A 22914-nucleotide genomic window follows, 5' to 3' on the forward strand; every position below is an offset into this window, starting at 1 on the left:
GCTTGAGACTCGAATTACATATCACTTTCATCTCATAAGCAAGTTACATGTTTCGATCGCATTCTAGTAGGGTATTTGCTATCTTTGGCAGGCTGTATAATTATACTAAAGTATTTAATATATTTTCTGGAAATCATTTTTCAAAATATATAACTAGAGTGCATTTTGCTCATAAATTAAATGTGGACTTGTAACTGTGAGAATCGATTACAATTATAAACTATGTAGTTGCGCCTTAAACAGCAATCCACTGTTTCCACGTCCTTCTAGCCTTATTTTAAGCCACTGACTTACTGTTATTCTTGATGATATTTAATTTAGTTACAAATAATAAATTCCTATTATACATTTACATTCATATAGTATTATAAATTCATATTCATATAATATTAATCATAATAAATTCAATTTATTTCTTGATTGTACATAAATTTATAACTTTATGAATAAAAGGGATAGATGTCAGTTTTCAAAATTTAAGATCCCATGATGTTATGAAAGTAGGGCTCATTTTTTTATAATTTACAATATAAAAAATGTGCATGGTTTATTGATTTTTCTGGTATTAATTTATCATATATATATTTGTAAACTAATTATATTTATAAATGAAAATAACTTAACTTATTTAATTAAACTGTAAAAGCAATTACATTTTCATTTGATTAGTGTGAAATTTAGAGAATGCTTAACATAAAAAAAGAGAAAAAAGTTTAAAGGTTGCAACAATATTTTATATTCCTTTCACATTTTATTCTATTTCTCATCAGTTATATTTCACTTCGTAACTTTCTTTAGATTTAGATTCGCGTTTAGAGGTTGATTATCTTATTTAAAAGGTTAAATGAAAGGGCACTACGTAAAATGAAAAATTAGCAGAGGGGCCATATTCTTTTAACCTTAGAACTTTAGAAAAACAAATAGGTTTTTGAAACCAATTACTCTTCATCAGAAAGTAAATTTCTGTCACAAGTTGAGAACGGTAAGCTGGGCTTGAGGAAACTAATCAAAACGGAATGTCGATGAACAACAAGGGAAAATAAAAGCGGTTATTTTTCATTTATAACTGAAAGTCAGATGAAATTCGAAGCTCAAAATGTCGTTTTCAATGCACGCTACTTTTCAAAAGTAATGTATACTGATAGCAACAGAATTTAACTGTTACTTATTGGAACATGTTTAGAAACAACTGTGCCCACATGGGATAGTGACACTGACTGTCAAACCGAAGGGTCAAGTTCGAATCTCGGAGAAGGGTGTCCGCCGATAACATCGCGGCAAAAACATCGTGGACGAAAACGTCGCGGAGAAAACAACGCAAGGTGAAAACGTCGTGCTACAAAACATCGTGGGAGAAAACATCGCAGTTCTAAAACATCGTGGTACAAAACATCGTCGTAGAAAATAAAGCGGTTCAAAAACATCGCAGTTTAAAAACATCGTCGTCGAAAATATCGTGGTAAAAAATAAAGCATCTACAAATCATCGCATGACGATAACATCTCAGACATGCTTTTTTCAGGTTTTAATAATTGTAAATGGATATTCCCATAATGATTTGTGAGCGCAAGGTGTAAAGAAGGATAAATTTTACTTTCACATATTTTATTAACTAATAAATTTTTGCTGAAAACGTAAGAAGGAAACTTAAGCATAGAAAATTAAAATTAACTTATAGATTATACTTTTCATGAAATATTACCAGTAAAATCTTTATAAAAATGATTTATTAATGGCATTTGTTCGTTAACTATGTCGGTTTAAAATTCTATTAAGTGCTATAAGTTGCATTAATTTTTTACGCTTAAGTTTCCTTTTTATTTTCTCAGCAAAAATTTATTAATTAATAAAAAATATGAAAGTAAAAATTATCCTTCTTTCCATCTTGCGCTCACAAATCATTATGGGAATATCCATTTATTAAAGCATGCCTGAAAAAAGCATGTCTGCGATGTTATCGTCATGCGGTGATTTGTAGATACTGTAATGACCTTACGGATTGATAAGGCACCATAAGGAAAACGACACCAACATTTATTAAAAATTAACTTTCAAAGAATAATGAAAAAAAAATAAACATTTAAAGAATAAAGGCAAACTCGGAGCACTACCTCGCTCCTACAACATAATTAACCTACAACCTGCCTCCTCTGAGGCTAACATGCAACTGTCTTCTCTCTCACTTGCTGGGCTCTGCCAGGCAGCTGATTGGCTGGCTCACCGCTGCCAAATACATGACACCCCCCCGGTAAGATTGTGCTACGCCAAAGCGAAGCAGAATCTGAAAACTGAACCAGCAAATACAAACTTAAATTGTATACTCCGCATATCAAATTAATTCAAAATATAGGAACATGTATACATGACATAATAACATACTTTGAAATAAATGCAATAAACATTCATCTCACAACAGATGAACAGATGGCTTGATACAATACCGGAGTTCTGTAATAAAACATATATGCAATACTATTTCAAAACACACTATTATAATGCAATATTAAATGGAAACCATTAATTTGATTTTCAAAACAGATGGAAAGTAGCTCTCGTACAATTCCGGAACAAAAGAAAGTAACTAATGCAAAGTTTTAAAACATATTAGTTCATACTTAGTTCACACCTATTTCATTCACCCACTAGTCTGGAAAGACCATCTGCATTTTTTAATTGTGCACCAGGGCAATGAGAAATATGAATATTATAGCGCTGAAGTGCCATTGCCCACCTCTGTAATTTGGCTGAATGCGGTGCCGACTTGTATAATAATGGATTATGGTCTGTGATCAGCTCGATATTCGATCCAAACACCCAACACTCGAACTTTTTTAATGACCACACAACGGCATAAGCCTCGCGTTCAATAGTTGACCAGTTCTGCTGAGTTTTCGAAAGTTTTTGACTGGCAAAGCTGATAGGATGCAAACTGCCTTTCCTGTCTCGTTGTGACAAGCAAGCACCAACACCATATGAACTAGCATCACACTGTATGGTGTAAGGTTTTTCTGGTTCTGGAGTGTACAGTTTTGGTGCTTCACACAGTCGACGTTTCAGTTCTTTAAATGCTGATTCCTCAACATCAGTCCATGGAATTATCTCAGGAATTTTCTTTTTCGTAAGCTCCATCAATGGGCGAGCTATTTCTGCATAATTCTTTATGTAATCACGATAATAGTTGAATAAGCCTAATGCACTCTTTAGAGCAGTCTTTGTTTTAGGACTTTTTATAATTTCAATGGCTTGTAATTTTTCAGGATCAGGTTGATGTCTTCCAGCTCCTATTATATGTCCTAAATACTTTATCTCCGAACGTGCAAAAACACATTTCTTCACGTTCACCGTAAACCTGAGATCACTTAATGTAGTTAGCACAGCATCTAAATGTTTGAGATGCGAATTCCAATCTGGTGAAAAGATAGCAATATCATCAATATATGCTTTGCAAAAATCACTATGTTTTCTTAAGACATCATTCATCACTCGCTGAAAAGTAGAAGCTGCATTTTTTAATCCAAAAGGCATCACTTTCCAACGATATTGGGAACGATGTGTCTTGAATGATGTTAAATCACGACTTTCTTCTTCAACCTTTCAAGAGATCTAAACAGGTGATAACATTCGCGTGTCCAATTTTATTGATTAGATCAGTCACATTCTCTATTGGAAAATCAACAGGTTTGGTTACTTGATTCAACAACCTGAAATCAATACATAAACGCATACTTCCGTCTTTCTTGGCAACACATACGACTGGGTATGCTATTTCAGCTTCACTTGGCTCAATAAGACCCAAGCTCTCCAATTCCTCGATCTGTTTATCTACTTCAGGTTTCAAAGATTCTGGGATCTTATAGATGTATGGCTTTTTTCTTTCAGCTCCAGGTAACAACCGAATTCTATGTTCACCAACTCTGGCTATTTGGATCTCCCCAGAAAATAACGCGATGTGCTTGAGTAAGAGCTCGTGTAATTCCTTTTGTTTGCTATCCTCTAAATGACTAATATCCACCTCGATGTTCCTTCTAGTTACTGCGCAATCTCCTTTATTTGGAGTGGTATGAATTTCCCCAAACTCAGAATCATCTTCAAATATCACTCCCACAGTTTGTGCTCGAACATAAAATTTTCTTATTTTGTTCACATGAACATGCCTCACACTCCCATCGGGTAATTTAACTTTGTAAGAATGAGGATTTACTCTTTCAACAATTTCACCTGGACCTGTCCACCTAGCATATAGCTTGTTGCTAGAGTCTGGTATAAGTAAATATACTAGATCACCATTTTTAAATTCTTTCAAACTTTTGCGACGGTTAAAATAATATGCATAAGCTTCTTGTTTTTCCGCGGCAGATAAAGAAGCGAGCTCAGATGCTTTCTCTAAATTTATCTTTAATTCTTGTAGATAATCAACTGCTGAATTACTCAGATTAAGAGGTAATGGTATTTCACCGGACCATGATGATTTTAACACAGCTAAGGGACCTCTAGCTTCACGACCGTACATAAGCATAAATGGAGAAACACCGGTAGTGCAATTTGGAACTTCACGATACGCAAAAAGTAAATAAGGTATGTGCTTGTCCCAATTAACAGGATCTGTGCGAATTACATGATGTAACATTTGTTTAAATACCCGATTCCATTTTTCCACTGAGCCGTTTGATGCTGGGTAACCAGGTGTCGAAAAACGAGGATGAGTTCCTAACCTTTTTTCGAATTCTTGAGTTAATTGTGAGGTAAAATTAGTGCCTTGATTGCTACAAATTATTTCTGGAATACCGGTTCTCATAAAAATATCTAAAAGAGCCTCACAAGTAGCTTTAGCAGAAAGACTTTTTAAAGGTATGACTTCTGGCCATTTTGAATGATTATCTATCAAACACAAACAATATTTATGTTTCCTTCCTGAAGGAGGTGAAATTTCACCAATAATATCTATATTTACCGTATGAAAGGGATATGGCGCGCGAACAATAGGAGTAATCGGAATTTTATCCGATTGTCTTTCCGGACTTTTTAATTGACATATTTCGCATGTTCTACAATAATTTTCTACATCTTTGGATATGTTCGGCCAATAAAACGAAAGCTTAATTCTTTCTTTAGTTTTCCTCATACCTAAATGATTTCCGAATATGGAATCATGAGCTAATTGAAGGACTTTATTTCGATAATTCTCGGGCAAAACTAACTGTTGTATGTTTTCCCCACAAATTTTTTCTTTATGAAATAATAATTCGTCCTGTAAAAAGAAATTATTCTTTCCTACTTCTGCGTCCTTAAAAGAATTTATTAACGTTTGGCAGTTTCTCTGATCGACCTTAAATTTATTCGATTCCGAATAACTGTTTAGTCTTTCGTCATTCTGATTCGCAACTGAGCTATAAAAAAGATTTACATTTGACAGTTCAACGGCACCAACCTCAAGTTGTTTTTGTTTATGAGTTTCCGGTTTCGTCTCGGGGAAGACTGTTGATTCATTCTCGTCTTCAAATATGCGATCCCATACATCTGGTGTAATTAAACATTGGACATTTAGCTTATCTGTCAACGCGAAAAGAGCTTCTACGCGCGAATATAGACAACTGTTTGGTTTTTTGTAATAAATGGGAATAGTTGCTAACGTTGCCTCTATGACGTCGCCAAATGCGGAACTTAAAATGATTTTACCCTTACTTTCTATTTTTAAATCAGGAATTAATGTAGTGTTCAAAATTGGTATTTCCGTACCTGAATCTTTTATAGCTTCTACTTGCTTCCCTGCAATGTAAATAGTAATCTTTTCCAAGGAATAAAAATTAAGTTTTCCGTCGGAACACTCGCGTTTTTGTAAATGTTTAGAATTTACATTTGTAACAACCGCATTGTCCTTCGACTTACTTGAAGTGTTAACTTTCGGTTTGACCGGGAAATTATCGTTCTGTTTATTGGACCTCTCAAATTTATTTCGCCTGTTCGGGCAATCCTTAGCCAAATGTAAACTGCTACTACACACGTAACATTCTCGCGGTTTAAACGAATGTTTCTGTTCATTTACCACTAAATCTTTTCTTAGCGCTGGTGGAATATATTTAGAGTTTTTGTTGTATGAATCACGAAAATTAGCGCGTTTTTCACCTCTTATGTCATCAAAAGATTTACCTTTTGCGATGAAATAAGTGTCGCATTCCTTCGCTAGTTCTTCTGGACGTAGCCAACTTTCACCTTGTCGAACTGCAACATGGCACGCTAAATCACTATCCAATGTTTGAAAAAGTTTGTCAGAAATTATTAAGTTAATTAAAGACTCAAAATCATTGACGTTTCTACTTTTACAATAATGGATCCAACATGATCTTAAACGAGAGGCGAACTGCAAATGAGTTTCCCCCGTCAACCTTTGAGCTTGGCGAAAATTTTCGAAACATATAATTGGCGATGGTTCATATTCCTTAAGAATTAAAGATTTAATTTTTTCATAATCTTTCAAATCATCATCTTTAATATATACTAGAATATTAGAAGATTTATCACCTATCAGTTTAAGTAAAATTTCAGACTTAAACTCATTTGGTACGTTCTTATGCTTAAAAGCCCTTTCTATGGAATCAAAAAATAAGTTCCATGCTTCACCCTTTTTAGGTACAGAAATCGACAATGCCTGTACAGCTTTCAAAAGCTTATCTAATGAAAGTGTATTTTCTACGTTATTACTAGATTCGTTGCTACTTTCGATTTGCATTAAACGCAATTTCACAATTTCTTCTGACTTTTTCCTTTCTTCAACCGTAGTATTAAGAAATTCAATAACAAAATCTTTATCTTTCAAATATTCTTTGGAACTTAAAAGCTTATCTTTTAATTCTACAACTTTTAAACTAGAATCGGCTTCTTCACCTAGTTCCTTCAACACTGAAATCAAATCACTTTTAACTACTCCTTTAAACATATTTAGAAGAAATTTTCCTTAAAGTTACAACAAAAATTTCTCACCTTTTCTCCAAAATCCAGTCGGCTTCGTTAGCTCTGGTTCTCGAAAGAGAGCGTGCTGTAATGACCTTACGGATTGATAAGGCACCATAAGGAAAACGACACCAACATTTATTAAAAGTTAACTTTCAAAGAATAATGAAAAAAAAATAAACATTTAAAGAATAAAGGCAAACTCGGAGCACTACCTCGCTCCTACAACATAATTAACCTATAACCTGCCTCCTCTGAGGCTAACATGCAACTGTCTTCTCTCTCACTTGCTGGGCTCTGCCAGGCAGCTGATTGGCTGGCTCACCGCTGCCAGATACATGACAGATACTTTATTTTTTACCACGATATTTTCGACGACGATGTTTTTAAACTGCTATGTTTTTGAACCGCTTTATTTTCGACGACGATGTTTTGTACCACGATGTTTTAGAACTGCGATGTTTTCTCTTTGCGATGTTTTCTCCCACGATGTTTTGTAGCACGACGTTTTCGCCTTGCGTTGTTTTCTCCGCGACATTTTCGTCTGCGATGTTTTTGCCGCGATGTTTTCGGCTGTAACCCGGAGAAGGCATGGATGTTTCCAAAGGTATAGTTTCTTTGCGGCATGGGAGTACTTTAAACACATGACGAGCCGAAACGAGCCTCAAGAGCCTCGTGTGGCTAAAATCATAAGCACAAGAGGCGTGATTAATAAATTATTGCCAATTTCAACTGCATGTTATTTGAGACGGAGTTCATTTCTAGGTTTGAATTAATTTCCTTTGCTATAAAATATTTTTTTGCTAACACACTAACGGAAACATTGTAACTGAAAATGTGTTTTACTTTTTACACAGGTAAATAATCGAACACATCTTTTCGATCTTGCATCGTATATTGAAATGTAAACACACTGCGTGAGTTTACATAAGGTTTTATGATTCATACTAGCGTAGGTCTCTGATTTGAAACGAACTACCTGCTATTGAATGGTTATATTTAGCTACATGAATATGAAGCAGTAATTTGAACACATATATAAAAAATGAAATTCCGTACTAGTTATATTTTACAAAAACAAACAATCGAATGTAACTTAAAATTTAATAAACATTTCATCTATTAATAATGTTACATACATATTATCACGGGAAAGAAATGGAATGGTTTTTAAAATTTTAAGAAAAGAATCCCCATATTTAACGCATCATCTTGATAATTAATTTACGAAAAAATAATAAGTTGTTTCTGCCTGTTCTGTGAAGCTTTCCAAATTGGCAATATTCTAATTAATTTCTTGTATTTCGTTTGAAAATTATAGTTTTCTTAAAGCATTATATTTCCTGATAAAGATATGGAATTTCTCTAAAATTAATTAAGCTCAGCTTGAGTTCTAAAGAAGTTCAAATTCACGGTGGCATTCATTTCAGAATGCTTAAGTAATTTTAATATTTAAATAGTTATACAGCAGTGCAGACCGCTAACCTGAAAGCAAAAATCTCTCTTGTTAATTAATATTCTAGAAAGCAACTAAAATATTTTCAAAGGAAGTGTATCGACAGATTTCCATGTAACCAAAGCATTATTTATATTATCTACTTAAATGATTATTTTTCCAAATATTATGCTGACCAATTCGTAAAGAATTAAAACATTTCTCCCATGTTCTGCACTGCCCATGAGGCAGTGTTTAGTATATTGTTTCCCAACGTAGACATTATTCGCCAGCAAGGGCTCAGATTTTGTTTCTAACCATTCTTTGCCCAAAATCCCTGTGTAAGTTTACAAGTGAAAAAGGTTGCAATTTTCTAATATTTTTGGAAGATTACTGTGCAAGAAAAAAATATTTTATCGACCATTTTTAATCCAAAGGGGCTTTGTCTCTGAAGGACTACTGTTTTCGTTTTGCGATTTTGCGTTAAAAAATAAATGTCCATTTCACTTTTCAAACTGTTGCCAGCAAATGTTAGAGTCCTGCATTATATTTGAAGAAATTAAATAATGAAAAATATGCATAAATGGAGGTATATTTCTCGGATTATGATAAAACAACGGTACATAGAGCCATCGAATTTTGAATGACATAATCCTCCTACAAATATGGGCATGGGAAAGACCAAATTTGTAATTTGTTTTATGATCGATTTCATATTTTGTAAAACTTTAACGAATTTTTGAGTAACAAACTCAACAATTTAAAAGCGAGCAATGGCAACACTCTACGGTGGGGGAAAAAACCTTTTTATCTCCATCGCGCGGAACTGTGTATCGAAAATTCGAAAGATAGGCCTCATTTTAAAATTATTTTGGGACATTGCTGTTGAACTGAATTTCATGGTTCAAGTGCAAAAAACATGATATTTAATAAATAAAGGTAACAAACGAAACGTTAAAAAAGTCCCTTTGGACGTAATTTAAAGTCTGAAAGCTTTCAGATTTTATTTTTGTTTTAAATTTTTTTAACTCTTTGATTACTTTCTTTATGAAGAAGATATTAATTATCTGTAATTAATTTAATGGGTGCTCGTATATACTAAATGAATATGCAGTTGTACCAATTTATTTGCCTGTATAACTGAATACTTAATATTTGAAAGACAAATATAAAACATTATTCAACAATTGATGAAATTCAAATGCAGATGTAATGCTCGGAGAAGGAAAAGCAAGTCATTTTTCTTTTTTAATGTACTGTAGCTCTTTACTTTTAATTTTAACCCAGATTAGGTATATTTTTATTAAACCTGAAAATTAGATTCGATTTTATCAAGCAGGTATAAATCTTCTGACAGAGTGCTACAGGGCATATAAATAAATCTAAATAGAGTTACTTATATTCCCTTTAGCATTTATGCCATTTCGTGTAATGAAACTGATCATCTTCAACGAATTTTTCTTTTTTATTTGCGTGATCTGAGTGAGAAAAAGGATTTGAATTTGCATGTGGGAGTCAGAAACAAACAAGGAAAGGAAAAAAACTTCTGCTCAAGGGGAAACAATGGCTTGAACAACCAAAATATCTGATAATCCATCAACCGAACGACCTCATCTCTAAATTCAATCAATCTACCAGGGTATTTCCCACAAAGTATTTTAATTATTTCTTTCATTCAGGCTATTGTCTCTTAAATAATCTGTTATAAGAGATATGCCTTTTAATTTAACCTTTTGTTGGGAATGTTACGTTAGGCATACAATATGTGCTCGCATGCTCAGAATATAGAATAAATTTTAAAGTCATGCTTCGTGCGAATTATCAGTCATTTACCATGCATGTATCTCCCGCTACATTAAATTTTGGATAAAAGATAATAAAGATAGATAGTTAAGAGGTAAGTTTCACATTATGATTTCAAATTGTTGCACTCAAGGAAGTCTTTATTTTAATTCAGCTTGTGGCTGTTTAACCATAACTGGACTTTTAATTATTATCACTTTCTAGGTATTTATTTAATTGCATTTTTTCATATACCTACTCGATACACCACAAACTTTCACAAAAATAAAACATGAAAATTATCTTAAACCCCACAAGACTAAGAAATTTGAAACTTTGCAGATGAGTACAATTAGATTTATATGAGCGGTAGTAAAAATATATTTGCAATGATAAATCTCGCCCCATGTTCTATAACTGGATTCTGAAATAAAAATTCCGAAGTCTAAAGTTTAAGAATACGAAATTTTGTAGGGCAGCGCTGTCTGGTAAAAAATATGCATAGTAAGAAATTTTTGTTAATGAAATTATTGATTTTTCATTGAGTAATAGGCTGTTCGTTATGTAAAGTTAATGATCGCCATTTGCATTCATATTTAGTATTTGTAGTTTTCTCTCTTCTTTGTTTACAGCTAGACATACTATCTTTTCTTCAATATCAATTAATTATAATGCTCACTTCACCTACTAATAGCCACGCACATGAATGTTTGAAATGCACAAAACATTTACGTAGAATAATAAAACTAGATACCTAGTGTTCTGTTATTAATTCATAAGCGAACTAAATAATAAACGTGGATTTGTGTTTTTAAAATAAATTTTAAAAAAATCTAAAAGCTTTCAGATTTTACATTACGCCCAAAGGAATTTTTTCAACGTTTTATGGGTTACCTTTATTTATCAAATATCATGTTCTTCGCACTTAAACCATAAAATTCAATTCAACAGCAGTATCGCAAAATCATTTTAAAATGAGCATATCTTTAGAATTTCCGATACACAGTCTCGCGCGCTGGAGATAAAAATGTTTTTTTCTTCTTTTTCCGTACAGTTTTGTAATTGCTCGCTTTGAAATTGTTGAGCTTGTTAAATAAACATTCGTTAACGTTTTACAAAATATATAACAAAACAAATTCCAAATTTGGGCTTTCAGATGCTCATAGTCGGGTGGAAATGTACGTTATTCAAAATTTGGTGGCTCTAGGTACCGTCATTTTATCACAGTGCGAGAAACATACATACATTTATGCAGATTCTTCATTATTTAATTTCTTTAAATGTAACACAGGGCTGTAATATTTGATGGCAACAGTTTGAAAAGTGACCCGACATTTAAAATTTTCAACGCAAAATGCCAAAACGAAATTAATAGCCTTTCTGGGCTAACGCCCTTTGGGCTAATAAAGGATTTCATATACAATCACATTTCGTCTTATGAAACATTTTAAGAAAGCTTATATTCTTAAATGAGTATTTAGATTGTAGGTATTTTTAAATTTGGAACTTAGTGAACTGATTTGCAACAAAAGTTATCCATAAAATTAAAAAATAATTGCATTAAAAATGTAACAAAAATAAGTACATCTTTACAAAATAAGTCCATGCTAAAGTTTAAAATTTTGCCTAAATAACATTGTTCATAAAAACGCACTAAAAGTTTTCAGTTTTTTGCATTAAAAGGCAACTTACTTTAAGTTTTAACCTGGATAATACTTTATCAGACAAACCATAGTCAGATTTCATGAAAGAGCTTTGAATAAAATTGACATTTGATAAAGTGCGAAATTATCACCTGCGAAATATTCCCTGGTGAAACCCACAGAGGTAAGTTTGTCTATGTAAACATGCAAGCCAGATAATATTAAACTATACATATTCCTCGATTTAACACGGTACTCGCTTTACACGATTTCGGTTTTACACGGTTTAAAAATTAACGGATTTCAAAAACTTGGAAAAAAATGTATATTCGGCTGCATATATGCAAATACATATATTTGAAGTCATTTTTGAAGGTAAGTAGGTAGCACTGGTAGCACTGGTGGTAAAAAGAAGGATGAGGATTCCCCGTGTTGAAAAAAGGGAATTCCCGTGGTTTGTATATGTATTTCAGAACATTAAAGCTATTTGGTTCATGTGAACTAGTGCAGTATCAGCATTTTAGCGGCAAAGCTTCCATCATTTATATTTTTTGTGGCATTTTTATAATTTGCGTAAATTTTTTATTTATATTGCCAAAAGATTTGAAAACAGTCAAATAAAAAGAAAAGTTATTTCTTTAGAAACAAAAATTAAAATATTAGATCGTATACGTAATAGAGAAAGAGTAACAGATGCTGCTAAATTTTACTCCATGAAATGAAGCCACAATAAGGTCAATTAGAAAATGAATATTCTATTAGGAAAAGGGTAGCAGCTGGAACTTGCAGCAGTAAGAACACAATTTCATATGTAAGAGATGATGCAATGGAAAATATGGATATGGATAGAAGACCAAAATCAAAAACGGAATCCAATTGATATTAGGCAATTGTTAATTACGGATTTCACTACAAAGTCTTGTCGATCTGAGATCTTCCTTAATTCGTCAACCATTGAAGCAGAATCTTATCAAGAACGCTCAAGTGATGAAAGTGGCATCATACTAATCCAGAAGAGAGGATTAATAGTTCATGAAAGGGATGGCAGTGATTAAACTTATAATAATTTTTTGAATGATCTTATATTTTTCTACTGTAAAATAAATTAAATATGTACTTACCTATATTTGTTATTTTATGAACGAAGTATAACTTTATTTATTTTAAGATGTCTCCCTTTTGTTTTATGTAAATAAATAACTAAATTATGCACATTTAGTGCGTTTTTTTATTTTACACGGTTTTCCATAGCAAAATTCAAGATTTCGATTTACACGGTTTTGTGCGGAACCTACCTTCCGTGTAAATCGAAGGATAAGGTATATTTGATTTATCAGCTGCTTCATTTTATTGCTTTCTTCTTTCTGATATCAGCGACAACCATACGACCTTCATCTAACCAAGACTCAATGTATTCAGACGTTATCATAGGATCACATTAAATTTTATTTCGTATTTCGACAACTATAAAAAATAATATTTGAAATTATTCATTATTTTTATGCTCATAAATAAAATTCTAAGGCATTTCACGATTAGCTTAATGCGTTAACCGTTATTTGTCTTTCTGAGAATAACGAGTGTCTCAGCTTGAAAACTTGCGGAATTCTCTGCAAGATTCTTGCATTGATAATTACAGATAACGTCCACATTCTTCTTTACTTATTATTAAATTAGCTTTGTTTCTGAAGATTTTCTTATTATCTAAGTAGGAATTTATCAGCCAGAAAAGCAAACATGTGACTGGAAGATTATCAGAGAGTTTGTCAGTTGCTAAATACACGAAATGAAATTAAACAGAAGAACTCAGACGAATTTTGGCAATAAATAAACATCAATTCTTTGAGTTGTCTGAAATAATAACTGCCTTAAGTTAAAGAACATTCTGGCCTGCTTTTGGATTGACGAAGAAATAGTTTCCATAAACATTTCAGAGTCTAAAAAACTCAGTGATTTGAGTTTCATTTTGGCAATGAAAAGTTTCAGGTCATTTTTCGCTTTGGCAAAGAATCATGAGATTTTTCTCCCTTCGTTTTGCTTCAAGAACAATTCTAAAAAAATTCCACTTCGATGTTTCTCATTTTTAATTATACGACACTTTAATAAAATATGCATTTAAGTTTACATGATTGATAGAAAACATATTTCTAAGGAAAAATCCCTTACTGAAAATTGAAGTACAGCTTTAGAGAAAGCTCTTAAATTGACCTTTTGGTGCGCTTTTAACTAAAGCATTCCGTTTACTCTTCATCTTTATCCCAAACTTCAAATTTAGATGACTTATTGTATAGCATAATAGAGAAAATGAATTAAAGAAGGTTATTGTTAATTAAAATAAATCAATGTAATTATTGAATAGGAAATAATTTATGACAAATCAAATTTTAATTAACAATCAAATTTTAAATTTTAATTAGTTTAACTTTCAATAAATTCCAGTTTCTGTAATTAAAAGTAACAAATCTTTGGTATCACTTTCCAGTTCTTTCACATTTGCTCTGCTGATACTATACATTTTACGTAATTTAAAAACATATACGGGTGAAGTTGTGACGAAAGTTAACTAAAACTCAATTTTATGAAAAGTTTTGGTTTCATTTTATCCAAACGCAGATAGTTTATGAGTTATGCTTATGAGTTATGCACTTAAGTATTTTAAGGAAGGTTTGTGTGTTTTGAAAGAAAGGTAAAGTGTAGGATTTAATAATTGATAAAATTATTTTATGAACTTTGAATTGAGTTTAATATACATATCTTTTTAATTTGACTACAAAAACTAGCGTGTGTTTCCTTTATTTAATTATACGAGTATTTAAAATTAAATTATATTAAAGTTACATACTTGTCCTTAGTTAGATATTAATTTTTTCCATCAATTGTTTTTATAACGTAATTCTTGGTGTATCTTTTTTGCATCTTTCAATTAAATTACAAAATTTTACGTTAAAATATTTGAAAATTAAATTTCGCTTAAAATTATTAAGCAAGTGCAGAAATATATCTGTACTTCTTTTCGTTGCGATGAAAGCAGCTATAAAAATAATTATAATCATTATATAATAACGTATGAAGATGTAAAAGAAATTAAAGTAAATAAAATCACAATATAATAGAAGATAATTTTCAGTTTCTTTACATTAGTTGTACGTATTTCAGTTACCATGAAAAACTGTAACACCAGATATTGATAAAAGATGGCAGCAAAATCTTTTCACATTAAAATTAAAACAATGAAACAACTCGTCATGTATTTTACGACTGGTTAATTAATTTTATGGCAAAAAAAAACTCTAAATTTGTGTAAAAAAATTTTCTTTCTACAGAAGGATGAGTATGAAGAACTTTTAGTGATAAATTAGATCCCTATCCAAACGTTATGTAGTTTTATGATGTTGCACGAAAATTTGATGAAAGTCTCAGAAAATAATGTATATTATGGAAAGCATTTCGAAACTAGGATGGAAAGAGGAAATTAGATGTAAAAAGCCATCTCCACATGATTTGACTTACACATGACTTTTTCCAAAAAGCACATGCTTATTTTTTATATGTTATCAGTTATATGACTTCTTACCAAACAGGTTCAACTACGGCTCACTCACGGGGCATTAAACAAAATCATGCTGTGCGGAAACAGTACACAACATAAATAATTCTAATTCAGTCATCAATTAGAATAGATTTGAAATACATATGGTACATATTTCAAATTTACTTTATCATTTACATAGCCTACACCAGAGAATAAAGTCATCAACGTGAACAAAAATCACAGTTCATATTCAAGGATAAAATCATCCAAAGGTTTCGAGGATCAATCCACCGTAAAAATTAATTATATAATTTTTCAATACCTAATTAATTTACTTTATGAAAAGTAGTTTATGAAAACTATTTTAACTAAACTACTAGTTTTTAATTAAACTTCTTTTTCTTAAAAAAATCTGAATAAAAATGTTTTAAACAACGCTCTAAATTTTATGTACTTTGTGTAGCTGATTGCCGTTTTGTCAAGATTTCAACGAATTCTCACGTTCATTCCAGTAGCATCAGCTTCGAACGAAATTTTCTTAGCACGTTCAGTGATTTTCCCGAAAAATTTATTTTGCAGTAAACTTCATTTCCATTTAAAAAAGCATTCTCACTCAAATTCTCACTTAAAGTAAACGGAAAAATTTATTTGAGTGAGAATTAATAATTTCTCCATACACGAAGTAACTCGGCGTTTTATTTTTATTACAATTACTGCACAAAACGCAATTTTGCCACTTATAGAAGATTAAAATTTAACATGCCGTTTGATAAAACTTGAAATTTATTAAATTTTGAAACTGGTATGTGGTTTAAAAGCGTGTTTTAATATTTTATATAGAAGTCTGAATTATATATCATGAATACTGTATACCTGTACAGTATTTCTTCAATATAGTTGCATATATAAACGCATTCTAAATTTAAAATAATTTTATCACTGCAGACAAACTATCAGAATTTCATTAATGTAAAAATGTGCATTAACTGATTAATAACTCGCTTTTTAAGCAAGAAATGGTCTTATTCCATTCATGTGGTTATTGCGTGTATTGCATTGGCGTTAATATAAGTTTCTCTGCGCTTATTACTGGTAGATGAATTATTTTGATAATGATACCTTATAAAATCTATGTTTCCTTTTCCACATAAACTAATCTAGATCCTAGAAATGAACCTGGGGAATTCTCGCACAAAAGGAGGTTGAAAATAGCCCTTATTTATTTCCAACTAAGAACAGAAAAGTATGTACTTCGTGCTTTAAAATAACACTGACAACTTGCGGTGGAATTTAAACATTATTACATAAATCAATTCAAGCCTAAATAGAATAGTGCTGGATTAGCACGTTAAGTTACAGTTAGCTTAGGTTGACTCAACAAACTTAACAGTCGTAACAATTATTCGAAATGGCAAGGGACGTATTAACAGCAAGATCAGCAACGAAACGTGCGCTGATTAGCGAAAACACGCTCTGAATAACTCCAAGATTCACCCGTTTAAATACTCCACTTAATTTTAAATTTACATACTGGTAAGGAAATTCGAGGGAAAGTTGAGGAGTTCAGGAAAGATAACAAAAATTTGAATAACAATTTAGTTAACTAAGGGAAACCCTAGAACCTTTTTAAGGTAATTCAGCTCATAGAGGTAAAATAAATTTGCTCAAGTTCAATGTATTCATTCCAACTGAGAAGACTCTATTGTGAATAAAATTTTTATGAAAAATTTTAGAAATTTGATTTTTTTAAATTATTTATAGAAATGTATTTAATGCAGTTCTTTATCTTCATTCGCAATACTGTTCTTAGTATCTTTATTTTTCAATAATGCTCTTGGTTTGTTCATTGATTTGTTTCTTTATTTTGTAATAATGGTCTTTTTCTTCATATTATAATACCATTTTTAGCCATTCCTTTCGTTTTGTTAATTATTATAGTAATGCTACGATAATTTTGTTTGTAAATATTTTATTCAAGGGACAAATTATAATAAATAATTTTCTTTATAAATAGTGTTATTGTATTAACATGTTGACAACTTGATCGATAAATCTTCATTACTTGCAAGCCAGCCACAATATTATTTTGCGAAAATTTGAATTTTTTACATATTATGTTTTCTACAGAATAAACTAAAATGCTATTCACAATTCCGAATTCAAGAATTTGAGATAAAAACACTTGTTTAATAAAAACCGTTCCTTTTAGATAAGAACTTTTGCAATAGGAACATTTGTTGTTAAAAATGCAAATATACAATGCAAATCTTTGAATGTGAAAAACTGCAATGTGGAAGCAATCGCATCGTGCGAAAAGCTATTGGGTTGGTTGCAATATAAGTCAATTAAGAGAAAAAACGAACACAACATATCTTATATACAATTAGGTAGTTCCGTCCGGGCTTCGAACCCCGGCGAACAGGTCGTGTTCGGTCGTGTTCGTGGCTTTCTCCATGTGTAACGAGTATATGAGCCAGTTTCTCTTAGAACGTCCTCCCCGAAGGCCTCCTTCCCCTTAGGCAGATAGTCCTCGGGTGCTTAGCCATAATTAAATAAAACAAACCTATATTCAATTAAATGCCTCCTCGTCTGGTGTGGTTTCCTTGTAATGCATTTCCTTATGTCTGAAGATTTGTTATTGGCTTTAAAATAGATTACTTTTAACAGTATCGAAGTTGTCTCATTTCTAACCTCTGTATAAGCTTTTAAAATTTGTTAATAACTTTTTGTTTCCTCATGTATATTTACTGTGATAAATGAGTAACAATTTTAAATACTGTTTAAATGCCAAGCAAAAATTTTTCAAACGTCGTTTCAAAGAACTTCAGAATAAATAATTAAAAAATAAGCACAAAAAAAAAAAAAAAAAAAAAAAAAAAAGAGGCAGAAATTTCAAAAATATGCTGGCAGCTATATTATTATTAGCGATTTCATTAGTTTCTTCATGCTGAAAATTTACTAATGATCTCACTTTTAACGCCCACCAGTGACCGAGTAAGAAGATCGTTAGGACTCACGTTCAAACGTGTTTTGATTTCCCTTCTGAGTGAATACAATCCAATTTCCCTTATAAAGTCCTCCACGAAGAGACCTACCACCGACTGAGTGATAAAGTTGCTGAACACTGGTAGTTCGGTCTGAGTTTCAACGCGCTGGCTGCATAGGCGTTTTCGTGTTTTTTCCCATGTGTAACTTGTTAACCAGCAAGTTTAATTTAGAGAGTCTTCCACGAAGGCATCCCTTCTCTTAAGCAGATAGCCCTCGTGGCTTTGCCGTAATCACATAAACCAAATCAAACCTCCACGAAGATATCCCTCTCTTTAGGCAGATGACCTTCTTGTGTTTTGCCTTAAGAAAGGAATTTAACGTAATTTATAAGTACTGAAGGATGTCTAAATATTTTTTTAACGATCATGAAAAGCTTCGCGACCATTCGTCTTCCTAGAAATAGTACTTTTTAATTCCTTTTTCTTCCCCTGAAAATATGAATTTTTAAATAAATTTTATATTCGGTTGAATTCTGTTCTCCAGACAGTTTAAAAATTCTTCAAACTCATATATAATATTTTTCTGTACTTTTTTTTATTAACAAGAGACGAGATTAAGTGTAACAGTGAAAATATTAAAAGGGAAAATATTAAAACTTTTCCTTACTTTTCAGTCCAATAGCTGCCAGAACCTGGAATAAAGGAGAAACCTTATTAATTCAAGATTAAATTAAATACATATTTAAATATAAGTAATTTAATTAGATTAACACATCGATGCTTAATATATTAACAGAATTTAATTATTTGTGCTTTGTACCTTTCAACACTAGCAGAAAACAAAACAAAATAAACAAATATTCCATTTTTTTAACAGCAAAAAAATTTTTTTCTTTTTTTTCACGATTGATTTTGAATGAAGAATGCCAAGAAATAAGAATATTCTGATTAAAAACGCAACTAAAAATGCCAAAGTATTTGTTTAGCAATAAAGTCTGTATTATGCTTGAGTATTTTAAAAGCCTTTACTTCTTGCCTTCTATCAGCATTACAGTCTAAAGCAGAGTTTCTTAAATTATCGGCCGCAAATCGAAATTTTGTGGTACCGAAAATTCAGTTCGATAATTGAATTTAAAGAAACTGTATTCATAAGACTTTTAAAATAATTACATTATTTGATGTTAATGAGATCAGCCTTTTAAATACATTACATCATTTGATATTAATTCGATTAATTACCTATTATATAAAGTGCAAAAGGAATTTATGAATTTTGCGATTCAAACTTGAAACTTGAGTTTTCAGGAAAATCGCTGACAAATTCTGGAACGAAGTTAGAATTGGATTTCTCACTAATTCAGAGGGCCCATCGGCTACCGAGCGGTAAAGTCGCTGAACACTGGTAGTTCGGTCTGAGGTTTGAATCCCGCGAACGGGCTGGCTGCATGGGCGTTTATGTGGTTTTCACCATGTGTAACGTGTATACGAGCCAGTTTTCCTTAGAAAGTCCTCCACGATGGCATCCCTCCCCTTAGGCTGATAGCTCTAGTGTGCTTTGCCATATTCTTAATAAACCAAATCAAACCTTCGCAGACGATAACGCATTACATGCGGGAGATTGTTCACAACATTGACGACATCGCAAGAGGAATCTATAATTTCACGTTTTATGGCATCCTTTACTTTTGACAAATCGTGAAATCCATGTGTACGCCTTAGGTTTCAGATAATCCCAAAACCAGAAATCCATCGGAATAGTTCAGGGTGATAGCGGTGGAGATGAAACTGGAAGTTACGGGAGATGGCTCTATCTTGAAACGTTGTACAGGCTGAAAACTTGTAGTTTTAATAAACGTTTTTTTATTTTCCCTCTCCTTTCTTGTGTTATCATTGGTCCTTCGCACTGCTCTGCAAATATAACGATTTCAGTTTTCGTCATACGTGCATCATTCCAACACTATTTATGGTTTTTCAATGCACGGATAATTTTACGCAGGAAAAAAGTGGGTGTTGCGATATGAAAATTTCGAAATTTTATCACTGTAACTCTAACCGCGAGAGCTGGTCTGTTATTTCAAATTATCACCTCGAGCGTATACTTTCAAATAACAATATCTGAAATTTGATTGCGGTTGGTTGGCTGGACGCTACGGTTTCATATTTTGGGGATGTTTTTCATAACGACCCTGAATAGCAGAAACCAATTTATTTAGCATAACGACTGGAAGAAAGCCTTGATCCCTAATCTGTTATTAGAAAATGAGTACTATTTAAATGTAACTTAATAGATTTGACACATTTAGATTTTTGACACAAGTGATTATTTGAATTCCGTTCATAATTTGTTCTCGGTATGGAATGGGATGATATAAAACTTTCGGTGTTCATAATTATAATTATCCCAAAGGAGCGTTAGCTCAGAAGGGCTATAATTTGTTTTGGCATTTTGCATCGATTCACTGTAAACGACGAATCACTTTTGAAATTGTTGCCACCAAATATTACAGCCCTGTATTATATTTTAGAAATTAAATAATAAAGAATCTGCATAAATGTGTGTATATTTCTCGCATTATGATAAAAGAGCGGTACATGGAGACATCAAAATAATTTTATTTTGAATAACGTACGTCGCCACCCGAATATGGGCATCTGGAAGCCCAAATTTGGAATTTGGTTATATTATCTATTTCATATTTTTAAAGTATTTATGAGTTTTTGATTAAGAAACTCAACGATTTCAAAGCGGGCAATGGAAACACTGTACGGGGGAGGGGGTATCTGACGTGTACATCACACGATTTCCTTGTACGAAATATTAAATTATACGCATTTATATTTGCATTTCATTTAAACTTTTTGGATTGAATTAGATCTACTTCGTCGATAACACACAAACCACAATAGAATAAATGCACTCTTTAAAATTCACTATATTTCTTTACCATATCGACACTCTGGTTGCTTTACATTTAACTTTAGAGCTTTACATTTCATTCATTTTGAACTCAAAATGTACAAAATTTATATCATTTAAAGAATTACCACATGTTATATTCATATACAATAATAAATCTAAAACGATATATAAAGAAATTAAACAAACTAAAAAAGAAACAGTTTTTCACAGGCGGTTCAGTATTGCTCATTCAATTAATTCAGTTCTCACTTCGCAACAAGACAAAAATACATAAAAACTCAAAATATCTATATTAAAAATTACGAAGTGTATCTTAAACACTTATTTCCTCGAATAAAATTCTAGAATGGATTAAGCATGATTTAATTCGCAATAACAAAAGAAGGTGCTATCTTTGTTGTTGCGAAGTTTATTTTCTCTGGATTGGCAACAAATCCACTATTCTGCTAAGTTTCAAATGTAAACAAATATGACCGTCATGGTAAGAATAATTAGGCTTAGCTACTCTTAAACAACTTTTAAGTTGTTGATAATTCTACAAATATTGCATGCAGATTCACTAAAGGCATAAAAACCTTAATCGGAAGATAAGAACAACATAATTCAATCATTTTTAAAGCAGAAAATGTACAATTTACGAACATACAAGAATAAAGAATCTGAGATCACTGTGCCGAGTAACAGAAAGAATATATATATATACCTTTCGTGCCGCCAATTGCAACCAAAATAGGAGCTGCACATCTACATGTTATAGCAGTCCTATATACAAAATTTCAACGTTCTCAGGCTACTCGTTTTTGAATTATGCGACATAATGACGTTAGTACGCACAGACTCCACGAAAAATTCTCTTCAGAGTTAATTTTATATCAGTTTTATAATTTTTTAAGAGAAACAGAGTCCTTTATTCTCTCTTTACGCACAGATGTTACGTCAAAACATTATTAAATTGCATTCGATAGCGGTCAAAATGGATATTTTCGTTGAAATACGACACCTGAAATTTTTCGCGATTACAATACTTCCTTTTTACTTCGTACAAGAAAGTAAAAGTATTTTTATCTCCAGCGTGCGAGACTGGGTACGGAAAATTCAAAAGATATGTTATTTTAAGTATTTTGCGATATTGCTGTTGGATTGAATTTTATGATTTAAGTGCGAAGAACATGATATTTAATAAATAAAAGTAACACACAAAACTTTAAATAAACGCCCGTTAAAGAATGTTAAAGAAACATTAAAGAATGCATTTTTGAATTTCTGAATCTGTGTTTCAGGCACTGAAAATATGTACTCTTCAGTCGTTGAGTACCAGTTTTTTTTTTTTTTTTTTTTTTTTTTGATCCATTTATTTCAATGCAGAAATCTTAAACTTTTACTAAAAAGCATTGTACCCCAGCTTCACCAATCTAAAAAAATAATAATTAATACGGCTAATGCACAAATTAAGTAAATAAAATTATGAATGTGATTTTCCCATGAACGTGTTCCAGATATATTCGGATAAATGTACACGTACCTTTGTAAAATTATTCAGGAAAGATTTATTTCAAAATATACCACGATCTGTAAATAGAAAATGTTCATTACTTTTACTTTTTATATAAAAAAATCATAAAATTTGTAAGCCTACTTTACTAAAAGAATGCATTTTTTGCTTATGT

The 22914-nt window shown here is 31.7% G+C and overlaps 1 protein-coding gene across 1 annotated transcript in view; it reads right to left on the reverse strand.

Annotated features, from left to right (window-relative positions):
• Nucleotides 1-22914, reverse strand: part of LOC118193624 (uncharacterized) — a 188019-nt gene that overhangs the window by 159182 nt on the left and 5923 nt on the right. Inside the window, exon 2 of the mRNA XM_085823169.1 lies at nt 18995-19019. Within this exon, the coding sequence (XP_085679295.1) occupies nt 18995-19019 (25 nt within the window). The remainder of the gene's footprint in view (nt 1-18994; nt 19020-22914) is intronic.

The sequence above is a fragment of the Stegodyphus dumicola genome, chromosome 9 (assembly GCF_044657685.1).
Source record: "Stegodyphus dumicola isolate Sdum_Otavi_A_Nest chromosome 9, ASM4465768v1".
Taxonomy (NCBI): domain Eukaryota; kingdom Metazoa; phylum Arthropoda; class Arachnida; order Araneae; family Eresidae; genus Stegodyphus; species Stegodyphus dumicola.